An 18,688-nucleotide genomic window follows, 5' to 3' on the forward strand; every position below is an offset into this window, starting at 1 on the left:
CGCTCCCGGTGCACGGTGCCTGAGGCGCCCGGCCCGGCCCCGGTGCCCGGCTGCGGTGTGCTGAGCGCGGCCCCGCGCCGAGCCGGTGGCTCTCGGCCTGTCCCAGCCTGGAGGTGGCACTGGCTGGTGTGAGCCCTTCAGTCACTTCTCAAGCCCAAACTGCTCCACGTGCGTTTTGTACCGCAAGGCAGCGCGCAAGGACRTGAGTCCTGGTTTCCCTTTCTTACATGGCCCCCTAGGTACTGGCTGGACAGATACCTGCATCCACCAGGGTGATCTGGAGGGTGTTTAATATTACACAGCTTGTGAAATAGCTGTGTCGTGGGAATAGTTGCAAAGATGGAAATAAAATTGATAGGTATTTGCTTAAACAGCTCAAAATATTTTGCAGAGGAATATATGTAGAAAGGCAAGTATTTCCTTATGTTAGTATCAAAGGATAAGCTGGCCATGAACAAATTKAGACTGGAAAGAAGCAGAAAGTTTCTAATTCTCAGAGCAGTGAGGTCCTGAAGTGGCCTTAAAAGACAAATAACGTAATTATTTTAAGCTGGAGCTTGATCAGTTCATAAAGTGGATGATATGATACCARCTGTGCAATAGTAGAGCCTGTACTATGTGACCCAGGAAGTCCTTTCTAGTCCTATGTTCATTTCTTATCGCAAACCACTCCTAACCGGGGCTGTACTTTTTTGTTCTCTGCCTCATGCACTTTTTTCTTTTCTACCCTAGGAGCTCCCATTTGTTGCATTCAACACCCAGCAAAGAATGGAGAACATCTTAGCCGATTTGTGTGGAACCAGCCCAGAAGATCCAGTCCCTGTGTGGATTCATGGCAGTGTTGGCCATTGCTTTAACCAGCTGACATTAAATGTGGCTCCTCATGTGATCCTTGCAGTGGTCAGTGCCTGCTTCCTCGGCATTCCAAGGTACAACAGCCAGCTTATCTAGCTCTTGATGTGATACGGGACTGGAGATTGGGATGGGAAGACTGGAAATTAGATTCCCTTTAATGTACTAAATATGTCACTAGAGAAGGATACAGTATTATAATGCTATTACATTTATCAGTGTCTATCTTTATGCAGAGTACTGTGTACAGCTCTGGTCACTCTATGACAGAAAGAGTCCAGAAAGAATGGAGAGGGTTAGAGAGAATAAAACCACAGAAAATAATTCAAAGACAAAGGGGAGAAGAATTTCAGTGAACAGAGATTGGGGAGACTGGGAATCTTCTGGGAGAAGGTATAAATCCAAAGTGGTAATGGAGACATACACAAGGTAATAAGGAGTTCAGAGAAACCCCAAATTATTTTTCTGTTTATCCTCTTYTGGAATTCATAAACAATGAACACGACAATGTTCACTGATAATGAAAGGCCACAAATACTCAAGCGRTAATTAAATATTTTGTTGGGCAATAGATGATGGACTTTCCACACATAGCATCACTGAGACCAATACTGATAAAGAGAATCTCTCTAGACAAAATGTCACAAAGACGAGAAATTAAGGATCAGGAATGTGGCACAGGAAATTTGATCATCCAGAATTAAAAGGATAAGTACATATTTTTGTTAATTCTCAAAGACTGAAGTCTGATTTGACCAAAAGATATCACAGGTTGCCAAGAAATTTCTTTACAGAAAGAGTATTCTTTGTGTGTTTTCTTGCATCCTTGGTACTGATCAGATAGTAGGATATATTGGCCTGATCTAGTTTAACAATGCCTACAGTCTAAAAATGTTTCAGAGCTGGGCATTTGGATCCAAGGAAGTTAAGTAAGAGCAAATGGATAATGGAGGGAAGACGGGAGGAAGAGAGGAGAGTGCTCAGCAGGAAGTGATGGGTTTTCTACCGTGAAGCATTTCTTTTCCTCTTTCCTCCTCTAGATATGGCTCCGGTGTTCCTCACAGGCGAGACTGGAGATGCAGAATTGCCGCCTCTCTCATACTTGCTGGCCTCTTCCTTGCTGATATAATCCCTGCCACCATTTCTCAGCAGGAGCTAGGGCCTGTGTACCTGGAAGTGCTGGCAAATGGCATTGCTGCACTGACATGGCTCACTCATGGCTTGGCTCTTCTCATGCTCTGCAGGTCAATTCATGGCTCTTCCCGGGGCCCTGCAGCCCTGGCTCTCCTCACTCTCTYACCTGTACCTTCCCTTACCATCACGCTGATGTGGTACTGCCAAAGTGGGACAGCTTGGTCCCCTGCCCACCCTGGTGTATCCTCCAGGTTCTCCATCCTCTGTCTGCAGCTGGCCTGTCTTCTTCTGTATGTGATTAGCTACCTCTTCCCAGCTGCCAATAGACAAGAATTTCTCTCCATCAATAACACCTGGCAGCCGGACCCACTCATCTCAGAGCCAGGGATCCCAGCATCTGATTGGCAGAGAGTGGCAGAAGATGGTGAGAGCTGGCTCTCACGCTTCTCCTATGCTTGGATGAACCCTCTTATGAAACGCGGCTACCACTGGATGTTGAACCAACCGCAAGATGTTTATGTGCTTCCTCACCAGCTCCAAGCTGCCAGGGTCTGTGATCGATTCTACTCCTGCTGGCRGGGGAGGGCAGCTCTGCGCCAAGTAGAGGAGGAGACGGTGTCTCTTACTAGCCCAATCATTGCTGGAGGCAATGGGAATAGCAATGCCCTGGACAGCTCACCTCCTGCCCAGGAGGGCGTGCGACTCTTTTCAGTGCTTCATTCTGTCTTTGGGTTCCGTTTCTACTCACTTGGACTTCTTAAGCTGGCTGGCAGCCTGCTGGGTTTCTCAGGACCCCTGCTCCTGAACCTGCTGGTGAACTTCATGGAGTCACGGCAAGAGCCCCTGAGCCATGGGGTGATCTAYGCCCTTGGGCTCTTCGCTGGCTCTTTCCTGGGTGCTCTCTTRCGGAACCAGTTCAGCTATGAAGTGTACAAGGTGATGCTGATGGTGCGGGCTGCCGTCATCTCCGCCATCTACCGCAAGGCTCTACATGTCAGCAGCACCAGCCTTGCCCGCTTCACCGTGGGGGAAATTGTCAACTTCATGAGCATGGACACTGATAGGTTGGTCAACTTCTGCCTCAGCTTCCACGAGGTGTGGAGCCTGCCATTCCAGTTTGCCATTACCCTCTACCTCCTCTACCAGCAGGTGGGGGTAGCCTTTCTGGGAGGCCTGGCCTTGGCATTGCTGCTCGTGCCCATAAACAAGGTCATAGCCAACCGCATCATGAAGAGCAACAAGGAGATGCTGAAGCACAAGGACACACGGGTCAAGGTGAGAGACGGCTGGTGGCTCTCTGGATTCATTGCTATGTTTCCCTTTCTGTCCCTAGAACATTTTTGGCTACTTTTGAATCCCAAGTGGATTGACTGAGTTGCAGTTACTGGGAAAAGTGCCAGAGGGGGGCACACACAGAGAAGTGTCTCAGGGTGATGCAGTTTCATCGCCTACAAAATAGTGAATCTCTAATGCTTGCCTCACCTCACCTCCTGGGCAAAATCAGGCTCCCTCCTAGGTACCTTTTGTTTGGGAAACAGTTAAAGCAGGACTCCARTTTCTTTCTTTAAAGGTGCTTCTGTCCTATTACTCCAGTAATGTTTTCAATCATGAGATGCCTTGCAATCTAGACAAAGGCAATGATCATGGACATAATGGTTTTATATCACTTCAATTTGGCACCCTCAATCATCTTTTCCACAGTTTTCTGCATATTTGCAGTACCATCTCTTTCCTTGCCTCATGTCAAACGTTTGATGCCAACTTTAGAGCTTAGTGTCTCTGATGTGAGGGRCAGTATTTTCAGTTACCTCCTGCCATGTTTTGTAAGTATAAAGCATAAGTCAGCTCTGTGGCAGACCTATCTGGCACTTTTAACAGGAGCTGCATCTAGTTGTATGGAGTATCACAAGACTGGTTTGCAGAGTAAACCAGTCTCTCTTGTCAGTTTTCTTTCATGTCAGACACAGATGTGCCGCAGCTTGCTCTGCACGTGCAGACCTGAGAGCAAGAGTGAGAGGGGAACATGCTGCAGGGGTATCTGAGCTGCTGGAGTGTGAGCCAGTTTGGCTGTGAATGCAGACTAGCTGTATCATGGCAGCACTGGGCCTGAGAATCAGGGCTTATTATCTCACGTAATATCAGGCCAGCATGGGTAAATGGCGTCCAGGCTGGAGCTACTAAGTCCACATGTCCCTGCATCTGTGTTGCATATATTTCAGTTGGGAAGTACTGTAATATTTTGCCTCTTCCTGAGCCTTAAGCAGCACAGGTAGCTGAGCAAGCTGGTGGAATGAGGGAGAGCAAAGTTCCCAGCAGCCGCCACTTGAATTTATATCTTTGTTATCAAGAATTGATTACTGGAATCCCTATCTGGGCCCTTAGCAGGAAGGACCTGCAAACCTAACCCTGACTGAAAAGCCTGTTTTGTGGCGTTTGATGTGTTAGGTGGCAGCTGCTCTATATGCTTTTCCTCTTTGCCTGCAGCTGATGACTGAGTTCCTGTGTGGCATTCGTGTGATCAAATTCTACGCTTGGGAGCAGCACTTTGGCACCAGGATAAATGCCTGCCGAGCTAAAGAGCTACAGAAGTTGAGAGCCATCAAGTACTTGGATGCTGTATGCGTATACCTGTGGGCAGCATTGCCCGTTGTTGTCTCCATTGTCATCTTTATCACTTATGTCCTGTTGGGTCATCAACTTACTGCCACCAAGGTGAGTGAACAGGGAGATCCCAAGTGACAGCACTGCTCACTGTAAGTAGCAAGGAGGGCTTCAGCCTTGTCCCATGCAGAGGAGCATCCACAGAGAGGCTGGAGGTTGAGGGATATTCTCTGGGAAGTTAATTCAGTCTGTGTCTCCCTTGACCCCTTCAGGCTCTCACTGGTGAGACTATTTGGAGGATATGAGGTGCAAGGGAGGTCCTACCTCCAATTCATGGCTGTTTCCGTACCCACACAGGTATTCACAGCGCTGGCCCTGATAGGGATGCTCATTCTCCCCCTCAACAGCTTCCCATGGGTGTTGAATGGGACCTTGGAAGCCAAAGTTTCCCTGGATCGAATCCAGCGCTTCCTTGAACTCACGGACCAGGACCTGGAGGCTTATTATGCTTTAGGTAACAGAGAAGGATGCTGCTGGGCTTTGGACCTTGGGCAGGGAGGATTCAGAGCAGAGAGCTGTTGTGTAGGGTAGAGGGGTAGTACTGGAAGGCACCTGGCTGTGGTGTAGGGTAGAGGGGTAGTACTGGAAGGCACCTGGCTGTCACCTCATGGTTCAGGACATTCAGTTGTCACAGGCAGAGTGCAGGCACTTAATTTCTACAGAAAGCAGGAGATAAGAGCATAGCTTTGCTCTTTACCAAATAATTGGCTGTCACTTGTCCCTATTGAGCCTGGCCATCAGTGTCCCCTTAGAAGAAGCTATTCCATCTTCTGTCYGAAGCTCCTCTGACAATGAAGCTGTTGACAGCCTTGATGTAGTCCAGCAGAAAGGCTCGAGTGAATGCCCCTCTTCCAACTCATTGCTACTGCCTTTCTCTCTGCCTTTGCCTTTGCTCCCTGCCATTCTTTCATCTTCAGCCATAAGAAAAGCAGTTTATCCCTGCAGTGTCTCCCTAAGAGCCAACACGTCACCATATGTGTCCAGTGGGAGATGGAAATAGGTGAGTTTGAGGAAGGGAGGAAAAGTTTAAGGGCAAACCAGTGGGCTAGTACCTTAGCCTGTGGCTGAGTCTAGGGCATCATGGCTGTGTTTTGTCCATGTCTCCTCCATTTGGGAATGAAGCTGGCAGCACTTGTGATGCCAGCCCCTTGTCACTCTCTGACTTACCTAGGGTAGTGCAACACTACTGGTTTTCCCTTGCAGACAGCGCTTCAAGTCCTTCTTCTGCCATGGAGATGCGAGGAGCAGCCTTCTCCTGGGCACCAGTCAAAGAGGAAAGCACAAAGCAGACCTCATCTGCAGGCCCTCTTCAACTGCACATTGAGAACCTGGCAGTGACGAAGGTGAGCAGAAGTGTGGGGAGCAGCAAAGAAAGATGGCACTAAAGGAGCCAAATAACGGAGCTTGTTTTCCTTGTCCTTTGAGCTATGTGTGAGAATCTTTTCTTGGCCAAGATGCACAGGGCATGTGTCACATCTCTCAGAGCTGCAGAGCACTGGAGAAGATCCTTGCATGGTTCCTTCTACTCCCACCACTGCTGCAGGAGAGAACTGGACTGAGAATATAGCTGGGCTCCAGGGTTACTTAGCAGTTGTTAATATTCCTTGCAGACTTGTGTCCTGCCATATCAGGGATCTGGTTTATTCAGCAGCCGTGCCTGGCTCTGCTGCTGGACCTTTAAGATAGTCCTAGTTCAGTACAGCAGTCAGCTTCCTTAAAGGCTATGTGTGGCTCAAGAAATATGGGCAGGCTGCCCTATATTAGTGCAACAAGTTGATTTTTTGACTTTCTTCTGCAGGGGATGCTCCTKGGAGTTGTTGGGAAGGTCGGCTCTGGCAAGAGCTCGCTGCTTGCAGCCATTACTGGAGAGCTCATTAAGTAAGTAGCCAAAACACTCCTCCCTGCCTGGTCCACCTCATCCCTGCACACCCTGKACAGGCAGAGACTGTAGAGTGCTACCCCTATTTGTAGATCACTTTAGTCTGCCAAYGGTTCTTGTTTGCTTCCTTTTGCATCCACCTTTGGTGCATTTGAAGGCAAGGTGGACAAGTGTATGTTTGTGACCTGGAGCAAGGATTTGGACTGGCCACACAGGAGCCTTGGATCCAGTTTACCAGTGTCCGTGAGAACATCCTCTTTGGGAAGGAATATGATGCCAAGCTGTATGAGAAGGTGGTGGAGGCCTGTGCCCTCTCCGAGGACCTGAATGTGAGTGCTGGAACCTTAAATCTTCCTGGGCCTCCTTGGCCAGCTTTTGCRTCTAGACTGAGCAGTTCTCATCCTTGCAGACTTGACTCAAGTCTGGCTTACCTTTGCAACATCCCGAACATGTAGCTTTGCTGTGATTACCAGTCCCAGACCATGCCTGATCACACTGTTCTTTTAGGTGCAAAATCACTCTGATAGCACCTTGGATGGTTTTGTCTCCCAGCAATTCAAAAGCTCTTGATCCCAGTTAAAGGAGATGTTCTTGCAGAGCAGATGACTGCCGGATGTTGCAGGCAGAACCTGTTGGCAGCTGATGCTCTTTTAGGTCAGAGAGCACTTTCTTAGTATATGGAGAGCCTAAGTCCATAGTCCTCCCATCAGTAAGGCATGTATTGTAGGTTTGAAGCTAGTGGCTGTGTTAGCTGGTGAACTTGCTATTATATCTAGTAGCAAGCCAGCCTTCCTCCTCTAGTTTATAACTTGAGGCTTGATTTTCTGAAGTGCCAAGCACTGGGAGCTTATGTTTGTTTCAGCAGAAATTGTGAGTACTCTATGAAGACATTAATTTGAGAACTTACAGACTGTGTCTATACTAGTAAATTGAGAGGGAAATATTTCCAGATACTGGCACTCAATTGTCCATACTGTTAAACTATTTGGATGGTCCCTGGCATGGTTTTTTGTCCTGGCATAGCTGTTGCTCTCCCTCAAAATTTCCAGGCAAAATTTAGTACTCATCTCAGAGCAGAAGTTGTTTCCAACAGGTAGTTCAGGTGTGGCCATCCTGTTCTGAAGGGTAAGAGAGTTTAGTAGCATAAATATGGCCAAGCTTTGCAGTTGTCTGCAGAACCAGAATATGGACTATTGCACAGTTTAGTTTATTGGTAAGGTATCACCCTAAGGAATTACTGCCAGAGGCAGGAGAGGGACCCAGAATTCTGATGTGGAGTCCCCAGTAGTATCCTGTCCCCTTTAAAATGGATTTTTTGGGGTTGTTTCAGATCTTACCAGCAGGTGACCAGACGGAGGTTGGCGAGAATGGTGTGGCACTCAGTGGCGGACAGAAGGCTCGAATAGCCCTTGCCAGAGCTGTTTACCAGGTAAACAGAAAAGTGGCTGTGCTGTGGCAGTCTGCACCCAATGTCAAGTCAGATGTAAAGAAGCTGGGAGCACCCAGTTGTGTACTGTGCTCTGRCTGCCTGTCTTGAACCACCTCATGCTGGACCAAGGTGCTGGTGGTGTACCATGCCGAGGCACTTGCACCTTTCTCTCCAGCACTGCCTGCTAGGGCAAGGCTGGGAGCAGCATCCTTATCTCATCTTTCCCTCCCAGGAGAAAGAGCTTTACCTCCTTGATGATCCCCTGGCAGCTGTTGATGCAGATGTAGCTAACCATCTTATGCAGAAATGCATTCTGGGAGTTCTCAAGCACAAGACAAGGATCCTTTGTACCCACAGGACGGAGTGTTTGGAGAAAGCTGATGCCTTGTTGTTGATGGACAATGGCAGGATAGTCAGGACAGGTAGTACACTGGCTGTCTTCTGAGCCTTCTGCRTTTGCCTGTTTGCCAGTCCTGGAATAACACAAGCAGAGATGGCTATAAAGGAGTAGGATTAACTGGGGGATCCAGGGAAGAAAAAGAGCTCAAGGACACTACATATAGACAGAGAAGACAGGGTGGAAGGGAATGTGCAGATGTACATATAAAGCAGGATGGCCTGAGAGCGAGTGAGTTGATAAGACATAATGCCATGGCAGGATGTATGAAGCAGAGCCTTTAAGGATGCAGGTGCTATGAGAGAAAATAGGTAAGGCAGTAAGTAGTGAGAAAGTAGGTAATGTAGTGAGAGAACAAACTGGGCCATTCCRTAGAAAAAGGCTGTGAGAAGCTGGCCTAGAATTCCTCGGGGGCTCTGAAGCATTTGCGTTTCTCTTTTTGCAGGAACACCAGCTGAGATCCTGCCACTTGTGGAAGCTTTCCCCAAGTTCAAGGACATGGACAAGAGGCGGAAGGATAAAGGTAAACACCTGGAAAGCTTGAGGGTGGCTGGGGCAGTGCAGCTTAGGTTAAACGTCCAGACAAAGCCTGTTGCTCTTGTTGAGTCTCTGAATAAGAATTGAGGGGAGTTGCCTTGAGGGGAGCTTAAAGAGGAGAGTGAGCAATGGCTGTGAAGTGCAATAGAGAAAGGATATGCTGGCCAGATATCACAGAGTGGATGGAGATGATTAAACTAAAATGCTGATTAGAGATGATTAGACTAAATGGCCCTGATTCTGCGTTAATCTAGCTGACTGCATCCCATTTGCTTCCTTCCCACCTGSACCCTCTTGCTATTTGCTTCTTTTTGTTTGGCAGAAATAGTCCACAAGAAGCAATTCTGGAGAGAGTGTGAGGGCATTTCCCAGTCCTCTGAGCTTTGCATGAATCAACATGCTAAGATGGAGAAAGCATACCTGATAGCTGCTGACCTCAGAACAGTGCTCCCACCGCCCTGCTCTGCCATAGCAGTGCTGATCTGTGGGTAGTGTGTGCACAGGGGGAAAGAAGGGCTGAGTTTGGGRTACTGGCCAGGATCCGTGTTTGATTCTTCTCTCCTATGGCAGTCCAGATCTGGAAGAAAGTCTTGCCAGGCTTGAAAGGGAAGGGAAGAGGGAAGAAGAGCCTCCTCCATAGCCTACACTTGCTCTGTTTGCAGCAAGGAGCAGCTGCAGAAGGAATTTGTGTCTCACTGACCATGCTTTTACCTCCATMCCCACAGCCCTTGATGAGCAGCGCCAGGAGGAGGCCATAGAGACAGAGGCAGAAGAATTGACCCAAAACAATCACCTTCTCTGCCAGGAGGAGGAGAAGAAAGAAGGAGCAGTAGCTTTTCAGGTGTACAAGGCATATTGGCTAGCAGTGGGCAGCTGCTTGACGTTATCCATCCTCTTTTCCCTGCTCTTGATGCAAGGTGAGTCAGTGGCCCAGTAGCACATCTCTCTTTGGACTTTCCTGTCTTGCTCCCCAACTGTTTGCAGAGCCCATGGGAAATAAAAAGAGGGCTGAGTTTAATTGCTCGTGCTACAGCAGGAAGACTCCTTCCTTCCTATTCCCAAACTCAGGTAGCATAGATGGGAAGGACGCATATGTGGGGGCAGGCACTGGCCTCCACTTTGCTGCTGCAGTTTTACAACCATGTGTGTTCCTCTAGCAGTGCCCTGTTACTGTTGCAGCTCATGGCAGTTCCCTTGCTCCTGCTGCTGTGCCAGTGGAGAATGAGGGCAGAGGAAGACTGGCCTGACTTGAGATGATACTAGAAATTCCCTAGCTKCTTCCCTTCCTACTTTTCTGCTTCATATTTGCTGATTCAAAGGTTGAATCCCTCCATATGCATTCTGTCTTTCTCTGCAGCATCTAGAAATATCTCAGATTGGTGGCTGTCACACTGGATCTCCAGCATGTCCCAGACTGCAAATACCTCTGTGATGGTCTGCTCAGCAACCCTGCCTTCCCCGCAGCTGCTGCTCTTCTCCTTTACCGGGCTTGTGTAAGTGAATGCTGGCCAGGAGATGCCAAAGGGAGCCAGAAACACTCTCCAGTTTTGTCCTTCAGTGCATCTTCTGTGAAGATCCTTGTTGAGAGCAGGGATAAACTGACTATCCTGCTGCATGGGGTCTCTCASAGGAGTATCAGGCTGAAGTATCCTGGTTTCCCCTTGAGTATGCCCCTGACTTCTGACCCTCTATCTGTGAGTTTACTGTCTCAGGGACCCTGGCAGATTCCTGGTCGTCTTTCTTCTGTGTTCCAGGTTCCCCATTCAAGCTCTGGACACAGCTACAGTCACTTCCAATGGTTCACTGGATGTGACTTTCTACCTAACAGTTTATGGGAGCATTGCAGGGGCCAACTCCCTCTTCACCATTCTGCGGGCCTTCCTCTTTGCTTATGGTACTATCCGTGCTGCCACTGTCATTCACAACCGGCTGCTCCAGCGGGTTATAAAGGTAATGGCCAGAAAAGTCAGGACAGGCTGAGACCCCTGCAGGTCTCTCTCCTTACATTATTCTCCTAGTTGGGATTAAGAGTTTGAGATGTGAATTAGGGTTTCCTCTGGTGTTAGCTGATGAGCTTAAGGATGTAATGTTAAGGCTTAAGGTATGATCCTTCCAGCACCCATTCCAGAGATGGGTTACAAAATGCTGTTAGAGCCCTAAATTTCATTTGGCAACCCTCAGCTCAGTACTGAGAACACCATGATACGAATATCAAGCTCTRTGGTGAGACTCTGAATCACTTGAGGCTGATAAAATATGGTTCATTGTGAACTCAAGAAATACATTTAGGGCCAGTGTTCCATGAACATCGGGTTGTAGGGCTGATGTTGTGAGAGTAGAGGGGTACTTTGCTCTGAGGGTAAGATGAGTGTTATGATTTAGCCTGTTTGGGGCATCCTGACTCCTGTTTATTGGGGAGAATAACAGGAATCATCAGGTTAGTTAATATTGGCATAGGCATTGCCAGTGTGATCAAAGAAGCTTTTGCAGGATCATGGACTCAGATCCAGATGAGATTGGAAGGAATCATCAGGCAAGATTTAGGGCTGATGCTGACATATGCCAGATAATTTTCCTTAGGATTTGGACTTTGTTGGGTACTCAGGTTAGGGTTATAATTGGAGGATTAGRATTAGAAACTAAATTAAGGAATTAGAGGTTAGGATTAGAAGATCATCTCACTGGCTACCAATTGTTCCATRTGGGATCCAAGGAATCATCAGATTAGTTTTGGGGCTAGCATAGTTGTGTGACATTCCCTATATTAGTTCTAAGCCTGATCTAGAGAGGGACCTTTGGGCATAGGGGTTAGAATTTAGGCTGAGGTATAAGGATACGGACTAGGTTGGCAGTATCATAACTTTATGGCTGCTGTGTCGGTATCTGTCAGCTGTCCTCCAGAGAAGGATTCCTTCCTTTTTCCATGAGAGCTGCCTGAGCTGTTTAGCAAGTGAATGCTAGCTTTGAGATGTGATTTTTTTTTCCCAGCAGATGAACTGGTGGGACTGGGGTGGCCACCCCACTGTTGGGCTTCCTTGCYCTGCTCTGCATCTCCAGACCACTACTCTGTGGCTGGGTCCTGTTGTAGCCCTCTGTGGCTCTTATTTTCTTGTTCCTTTGTTGCCAGGCCACAGTGACCTTCTTTGATACCACACCAATAGGCAGGATCCTGAACCGTTTCTCTTCAGACCTGTACTGTGTGGATGACAACTTGCCGTTTATCCTCAACATCTTCCTGGCCAACATGTATGGGCTCCTAGGCATGCTGGTGATGATCACTTATGGTCTCCCTTGGATTGGTCTGGTCTTACTTCCTCTGGTTGCCCTCTACTTCTCCATCCAGCGCTATTACCGGCGCACGTCCAGGGAGCTCAAGCGTCTTTACAATCTCACCCTCTCCCCCATCTACACTCACTTCTCAGAGACCCTCTCAGGTCTGAGCAGCATCAGAGCCATGCGAGCAACACACAGGTGAGTGCAGGGAACCAGCACTCAGCCGAAGTCAAACCAGCAAACTCACCCCAAAGCTTTGGCTGTGTTTATAGACCAGAGCCAGGGGACTGGTTAAAGTGTCAAGAACATCCCTGACCTGGGGCAATGTGGGCAGTGGTGGGGTGCACAGCCCAGTGTGAACCTCTGTTATGTGCCTGCCAGGTTTGAGATGGAGAATCAGCTGCGCCTGGAGCAAAACCAACGCTGCCTCTTTGCCAGCAACACAGCGATGCAGTGGCTGGACATCCGYCTGCAGATGATTGGGGTTGCTGTGGTTACTGCTATCGCAGGAATTGCCATCATTCAGCACCAGAAGCAACTAGCAAATCCAGGTGGGCTGCCAGGGAGTGCTCTATACCCACCCCACAGCTGAGGSCCAAGGCTGCTTTCCCTCTAGTTCAGAGCTGCACCATCTTCCTATGCCAGGGGGGAGCCAGAGCTCACACTCACTGTCCCCCTGCAATTCACCCCCAGAAYTGTGCTTCAGCTTCTGTCCTTCCTCCTTTACATCCCATCCCAGAATAGGATCTTAAACGCCAGCATTGTGTCTTTGTCCTGCCACCAAGATCCTGGATCCTTCCCTGCCAGTAACATGCCTGTTTATGCTTTTGTCGTCTCAGGACTTGTGGGCCTGGCACTCTCATACGCCTTGTCTGTCACAAACCTACTCTCAGGCCTAATTTCCAGCTTCACTGTGACAGAAACCATGATGGTGAGCGTGGAGCGRACAGAGGAATATACCACAGACATCCCCATAGAGCCCCAGGATAAACTGGTCCAGGTAAAAGCTAAAATAGGCTCTTAGAAACTTGCCTGTTTCCCATCCTCTGGCTCTGTGCCCTGCACTTGCCTCCTGGCAGAGATCACAGGGTTCCAGTGAATGGGTGGAGGRCCCTCACCCACAGAAACTTCCTTGGTAATTCGCTTTTGCCAGTACATCCCTCAGGGGATGAATCTCAGGAAGGAGTGATGCAGACTGGAGTAATGGGAAGGGGGAGAAGAGCAGAAGGGGCACTGGGACCGAACTGTCAGAGAAAAGCAAGCATAAGAAGGGGCTGGAGATGGAAATGGAGCTGGGCTGTGATTGGAGTCTGTTCAAGGGCCAAGAAACCAGCCAAGGGATGGACAGGGCTTGGCTGGGGGACAGGTGGAACTGAGGCTGGCTGTGGGTCACAGTCATGGTCTGTCTTGTCCTGGTCCCTGTTAGGTTGCTACTGACTGGCCAAGCCAGGGGTGTGTGGAGTTCCAAGAGGTGATCCTGACATACCGAGCAGGCCTGCCCAATGCACTTGATGGAGTGAGCTTCACTATTTATCCTGGAGAGAAGGTGGGGATTGTGGGTCGCACAGGATCTGGAAAGTCAACCCTTTTCTTGGCGCTTTTTCGCATGCTGGAGCTGAAAGCAGGGCGGATTCTCCTGGATGGTGTTGACAGCCGGCTGGTGGGCTTGAAAGACCTGAGGTATGGAGGGCTGAGCAGATGGGGGGAGGCAGCTGAGTGGGGCATGGAGGAAGAGARCTGTCAGTGGCTGGATGCTGAGGGGCAGAGTGAGGAAAAAAATGGTTTTACTCTCTGGGCACCCTCTTGTCAGGTTGTAGCAGCTTCTTACAAGTTGCTTTGTTATTTCTGAGCAGTTGTAGTAAGGATCCTAGACTGAGTATATGAAACCCATGCTTTGTSTCTGTGCATCTAAGACATGCAGCAACCCAAGACACCTCACTCCAGAGAAGCAGAACTTTGCTTTGCTTTACTTTCTGTTGAACCTACCYCATGAGCCCTCTGTTCTCCCATGCTTCCAGGTCCAGGCTGGCCATCATCCCCCAGGATCCATTTCTGTTCAGTGGCTCAATTCGAGAGAATCTGGACCCGCAGGGACAACGGACAGACTCTGAGCTGTACCAGGTGCTAGAACAGTGTCACCTGCGGGACGTGATTACTCAGATGGGTGAGTCTGAGCCCAACATGAAGAGACTGGCAAGACCTGGTACACATAGAAGGGAGGTGGCCTCAGCTCAGCCAGGAGCTGGGGAGAGGGGGCCAAACAGATGCAGTAAGGAATTGGTAGGTGAGGCCTTACTAGGACCATGATGGAACAGGTCAGTGAAACCCTTGGGCATTCCCTAAGATTTCATAGCAAGAGGCTGGCWGGTGATGGATCAGATGGACAGGGCCTGGCAAGATCTTGCTGATCCCAAGACCAGGCCCCAGCGAATGCTGGAGCAGAGCCTGACAGGCATGGCAGACCCCTGACTGTAGCAGAGCATTGCATCTCAGTGCTAGATGTTACTTGCATCTGAGTCAGTTGAGTTTTCAGTGCTACTGGGAAAACTTCAGACTGGAGGAGCTTTTGGGGGCCTGACATACAGCCTAGTGGATGACTGCTGAGCTTGCACCCCTGCAGGTGGATTGGACAGCGAGCTTGGGGAGAGAGGGAGGAGTCTGTCTGTGGGACAGAGGCAGCTGGTGTGTCTGGCAAGAGCCCTCCTGACACAGGCTAAGGTGAGTGCCCTGTCTTTGTTGGCACAAGGGAGAGGGATGGTGGTGCTCTCACAGCAGGGCAAGTTACTGCAGGGTTTGGGAGTGCTGGGGATGGGTGACCAGTGCAACCTTGTCAGGTTGTCCTTAAGTTGGGATTGGGCTTCCCAATCATGTTTGGGAGCTCCCTTCACCTTCTGTCCCTGGCAGGTGCTATGCATTGATGAAGCTACAGCCAGTGTGGATCAGAAAACAGACCAGGTGCTGCAGCAGACCATCCGCCATCGCTTTGCGGACAAAACGGTTTTGACAATCGCTCACAGGTACRGAGGGATCAGCATGCTGTGCTTGAACTTCCCTCCACCACAGCATTGCTCCGTCATGGGAGTGGTGGCTGCCCCTGCCATGCCTGCACTTTAAGCTAAGCGAAGAGGTTTCTGTGATGAGACTTTTCAAGTGCAAAAGGCTGGAACYTGGCTGGTTTATTAACCTCTGGGTWCTAGAATGATTGAGTGTGAAAATGTTGCATCCAGAAACTGGTGGACAGCAAAGGGCTAAGTCAGTATACCACATCCTGTGGTACGTGGCTCACTGGGCCYTGCCTTCTGAGGCCAGGGGGTGAGTAAACTCTCATGATTCTGCTAAATAGGACAATGAGCAATGCAGAAATAACCTACAGAAAGGAGCAAAGAGGATGCCCAGCTGGAGGGGGTGTCTCTGKCTCGGTAGGGGGCACTGCAGGACAGCTAGAGGAGAAAAGCTGCAGCCATTCCCTTGCCAGTGGAACAGATTATTTGATAACTCTGTTTTCCAACACTCTGAGATTTGGTCCTGGCTGGCACCTCACACTAGCAGGCTAGAYGTTGCCCAAATAGGTTAGCACGGCTTGTTCCAGAGCTGACAAATTAAATTTAAGAGTAGGGGTACTAGATGGTTACAGGCWAAGGTGGGAGGACAAAACATGGATAGTGTGGATACTGGGAAGGGGTAGGTCAGCATTAGGCAGTCATCTGCCCAGAGTGCTCCCACTGTTGCTTGGTGAATTGGAGTTTGGAGGAGGTAATTTGGGGAGGGTGCCAAGAGGATGGAGCCAGACTCTTTTCAGTGGTGCCCAGYGACAGGACAAGAGGCAATGGGCACAAAAYGAAACCTGGGAAGTTCCACCTCAATATGAGGAAAAACYTCTTTACTGTGAGGGTAACAGAACACTGGAAYGGATTGCCTGAAGAGATTGTGGAGTCTCCTTCTCTGGAGATATTCTAAACCCACCTGGATGCAAYCCTGTGCAAGATGTTCTAGGTGACCCTGCCTGAGCACAGGGATTCGACTAGATGATCTCCAGAGGTCCCTTCCAACCTCAACCATTCTGTAATGCAGTAGTATGGAGGATGTTCTTGAGGGAGTTGCTTTCCAGCACAAAGGGTACCACAAAAACAAAAAATCAAGCAGGTAACAAGGGCTGGTGTTCTKCTGTGAAGAAGTAGGAGAGACAAATGATGGGCAGGGTGGACTGAGCCTTGCAAGTAAAGTGAGGGCTCTTGCTCAGTAAATTAGATAGAGGGTAGCCAGGAGAGATTTGAGGGGAAGGGAGCGTTTTGTGTGCAGTAGGGAGATTAGAGTGTAAAGGAAGGTAAGTGCTCTGTGGGCTAAGCTGTGGTAGGGAGGACAGGTCTTTGACAGAGGAGTGATTAGGAGAACAAGAAGGGGAAAGAGTAACAGAAGGCAAGGCAGCAAGACTGGGTCAAAGATGGTCCCAGACCCTCTTCCACCAGATGTAGGGAGACAGGAGAAAACAGTAAGTAAGGAAAAGCTGTGACAGGGTTGGTTTGTACCTGTGGATCTCCCAAACCATTCATCTTTGGGTGAGCCATTAACTAGGTGGGTGAAATCCAGGACTGAAAGTGACCTCACGGTTGTGCTGTGCCCCTCCAGGTCACTTCAGTGCTGCAGCCTGGCACTGTTCTGGGGGAGTGAATGAGTAACAGAGAACTGAATCCCGTAGGGCTTTCGCTTGCTCAAATCCTACACTTTGACTTCCCTCTGACCTGCAGTTTCTTAGGGCTGTTTTTGCTCACTGAACAATGTACAGCTGCACAAAGACATTACTGCTGCTCTGTCCTCCCTCCCTGTGGCCAGAGATTGTGACCCTGCCAGCGGTGGGAGGAAATGGGGGGCAGGGAGAAGGTGGAGGGAGTGACAGAACAGGGTGCCTGCATGTGTGCTGGGCGTGCTATAGTTATCAGACTGACTTGCTGCAAATCCACTGGTGGTGGCAGCGTAAGCAAAGATACCAGATTGCTAGAGGATGATGGCTGATGCACAGGTCCCTTTCTGTCACCCTCAGGAAGTGAGGTGTTACCAGCACCCACCTTCCACAGGTGAGAAAATGGAAGGGCAAAGAGAAGTGACTCAGTCTGCTGTGAGGACAGAAACATCTTGTGCTGTCCTAGGATCAGCATTGCCCTAATCTCTCTCTTTCAGCCCTCGCAAAGCTGCCCTCTATCCCCATCGCACGCTGCTGTGTCCAGCTGCTGGGAGGCATCGCTATGTTCTCCCACTGTGGTTCAGGGGTGGTCAGAGGCTCCCTAGGGAGCTGAACTGCAGGGTGTCCCTGAGAACACCCTCCTGGCACAGGGAGAAGCTCCAGGTCAGGCATGTCTTGGGTTGCCCCTTCACTGCAGGGAGGCGGTATCCAGTGTTCCTCCTCAGTTTCGTCAGCGTGTGTCCTGGTGTTTTCTGTGTGCAGGCTGAACACTATCTTGGACTCGGACCGTGTGCTGGTGATGCAGGCTGGGAGAGTGGCAGAGCTGGACTCACCTGCCTGCCTAAGTAAGAAGGATGGTTCCTTGTTCCAACGACTCCTGCACAGTGGACAGCAGTGACTGCCCAGGGCTCAGGCAGACCCCTGGTCCTGCTGCTGACTTTCCTCTTACTTCAGCCACAGTCCCCTCCTTGCAAGGCCAGTAGCTGCTGAGATGAGAGGAGAGTTTGTTCCCCATTAGTAGGGAAAAGAACTGTTGTCTAGGGACATTCTAGCTTTGCTGGTGGGATGCTGCTCCTAGCCAAGTCTCCCTTTTGAAATTACAAAGGGTTTATCTTCTGCTAAGTGGAGAAGCAGCAACTCCTAGCTTGAGACTTCATCTCACATGTGCAATTTAAAATAAAGCAGGAATGCCCATATGAAACTGTTATTCATCTGTGTCTGTGTCCTCCTTGGCTCMCAGACCGAAGCTTCCTTGTGAGTTACAGGAGTAGGGCTTTCCCTGCAGAAGACACTGTTGCCTGCACACCAGTGCTTTCAGGGTGCACCAACCACTCCCAAAAGGCTGCAGCTCCCAGAGGAGAAGGCCTTGCCCCTGAAGGGCCAGAATGCAATTACATTACAGGTCTCTAGGCTTGTTTAAGTCAAGACCACTTTTTCAAGAAATTTCTTATCCCTCCTCCTTCTTATGTTCCCTTCCTCCCAGCTGCACAAACCCCACAGCTTCTTTCAGTTTTAGGATCAGCTTCTTCTTCCTGTCAGAGCCTATGGCTTCACTCATGGGCCTTTCCTTTTCTCCCTGACACTCTGAAGCTATTCCAGGCAGGTACACACCTTTGCTATGCTGTCCTGGCACATGTCCCTTTTCTTCCCCTCAAGCTGCAGGAGCAATCTCTAGTCCCTAAGCTATATTCTTCTTCGCTTAATAACGAATAACCTTGCTTTTCAATCCAAACAACCTTACCATTCCTTTTTCAGAGGCCAAAGAGACCTCTGAAGGCCTCTGAAACTTTCACAGCAGCACAGCTCCAGGGCAGAGCAGTAGAGGGGTTCCAAACAGCAAAAGGTTTA

The 18,688-nt window shown here is 49.4% G+C and overlaps 1 protein-coding gene across 2 annotated transcripts in view; it reads left to right on the forward strand.

The window, feature by feature from the left end:
- The window catches only part of ABCC10 (ATP binding cassette subfamily C member 10), a 24,801-nt gene extending 6,754 nt beyond the window's left edge, over window positions 1-18,047 (forward strand). For both annotated transcript variants that reach the window (XM_085319986.1, XM_085319995.1), the window contains exons 2-22: window positions 733-929; window positions 1,893-3,261; window positions 4,471-4,698; window positions 4,945-5,101; window positions 5,851-5,990; window positions 6,446-6,525; window positions 6,684-6,855; window positions 7,857-7,955; window positions 8,188-8,377; window positions 8,798-8,875; window positions 9,615-9,806; window positions 10,247-10,382; window positions 10,644-10,839; window positions 12,017-12,360; window positions 12,544-12,713; window positions 13,002-13,162; window positions 13,589-13,842; window positions 14,181-14,326; window positions 14,783-14,880; window positions 15,067-15,179; window positions 17,603-18,047. In XM_085319986.1, the coding sequence (XP_085176112.1) occupies window positions 769-929; window positions 1,893-3,261; window positions 4,471-4,698; window positions 4,945-5,101; window positions 5,851-5,990; window positions 6,446-6,525; window positions 6,684-6,855; window positions 7,857-7,955; window positions 8,188-8,377; window positions 8,798-8,875; window positions 9,615-9,806; window positions 10,247-10,382; window positions 10,644-10,839; window positions 12,017-12,360; window positions 12,544-12,713; window positions 13,002-13,162; window positions 13,589-13,842; window positions 14,181-14,326; window positions 14,783-14,880; window positions 15,067-15,179; window positions 17,603-17,738 (4,620 nt within the window). In that variant the 5' untranslated portion in view covers window positions 733-768 and the 3' untranslated portion in view covers window positions 17,739-18,047. The remainder of the gene's footprint in view (window positions 1-732; window positions 930-1,892; window positions 3,262-4,470; window positions 4,699-4,944; window positions 5,102-5,850; window positions 5,991-6,445; window positions 6,526-6,683; window positions 6,856-7,856; window positions 7,956-8,187; window positions 8,378-8,797; window positions 8,876-9,614; window positions 9,807-10,246; window positions 10,383-10,643; window positions 10,840-12,016; window positions 12,361-12,543; window positions 12,714-13,001; window positions 13,163-13,588; window positions 13,843-14,180; window positions 14,327-14,782; window positions 14,881-15,066; window positions 15,180-17,602) is intronic.
- The last annotated feature ends 641 nt before the right edge of the window (window positions 18,048-18,688 follow it).

Source organism: Rhea americana, unplaced genomic scaffold (genome assembly GCF_003343005.1).
Source record: "Rhea americana isolate MKP2758 unplaced genomic scaffold, rheAme1 scaffold_119, whole genome shotgun sequence".
In the NCBI taxonomy this organism is placed as follows: Eukaryota; Metazoa; Chordata; class Aves; order Rheiformes; family Rheidae; genus Rhea; species Rhea americana.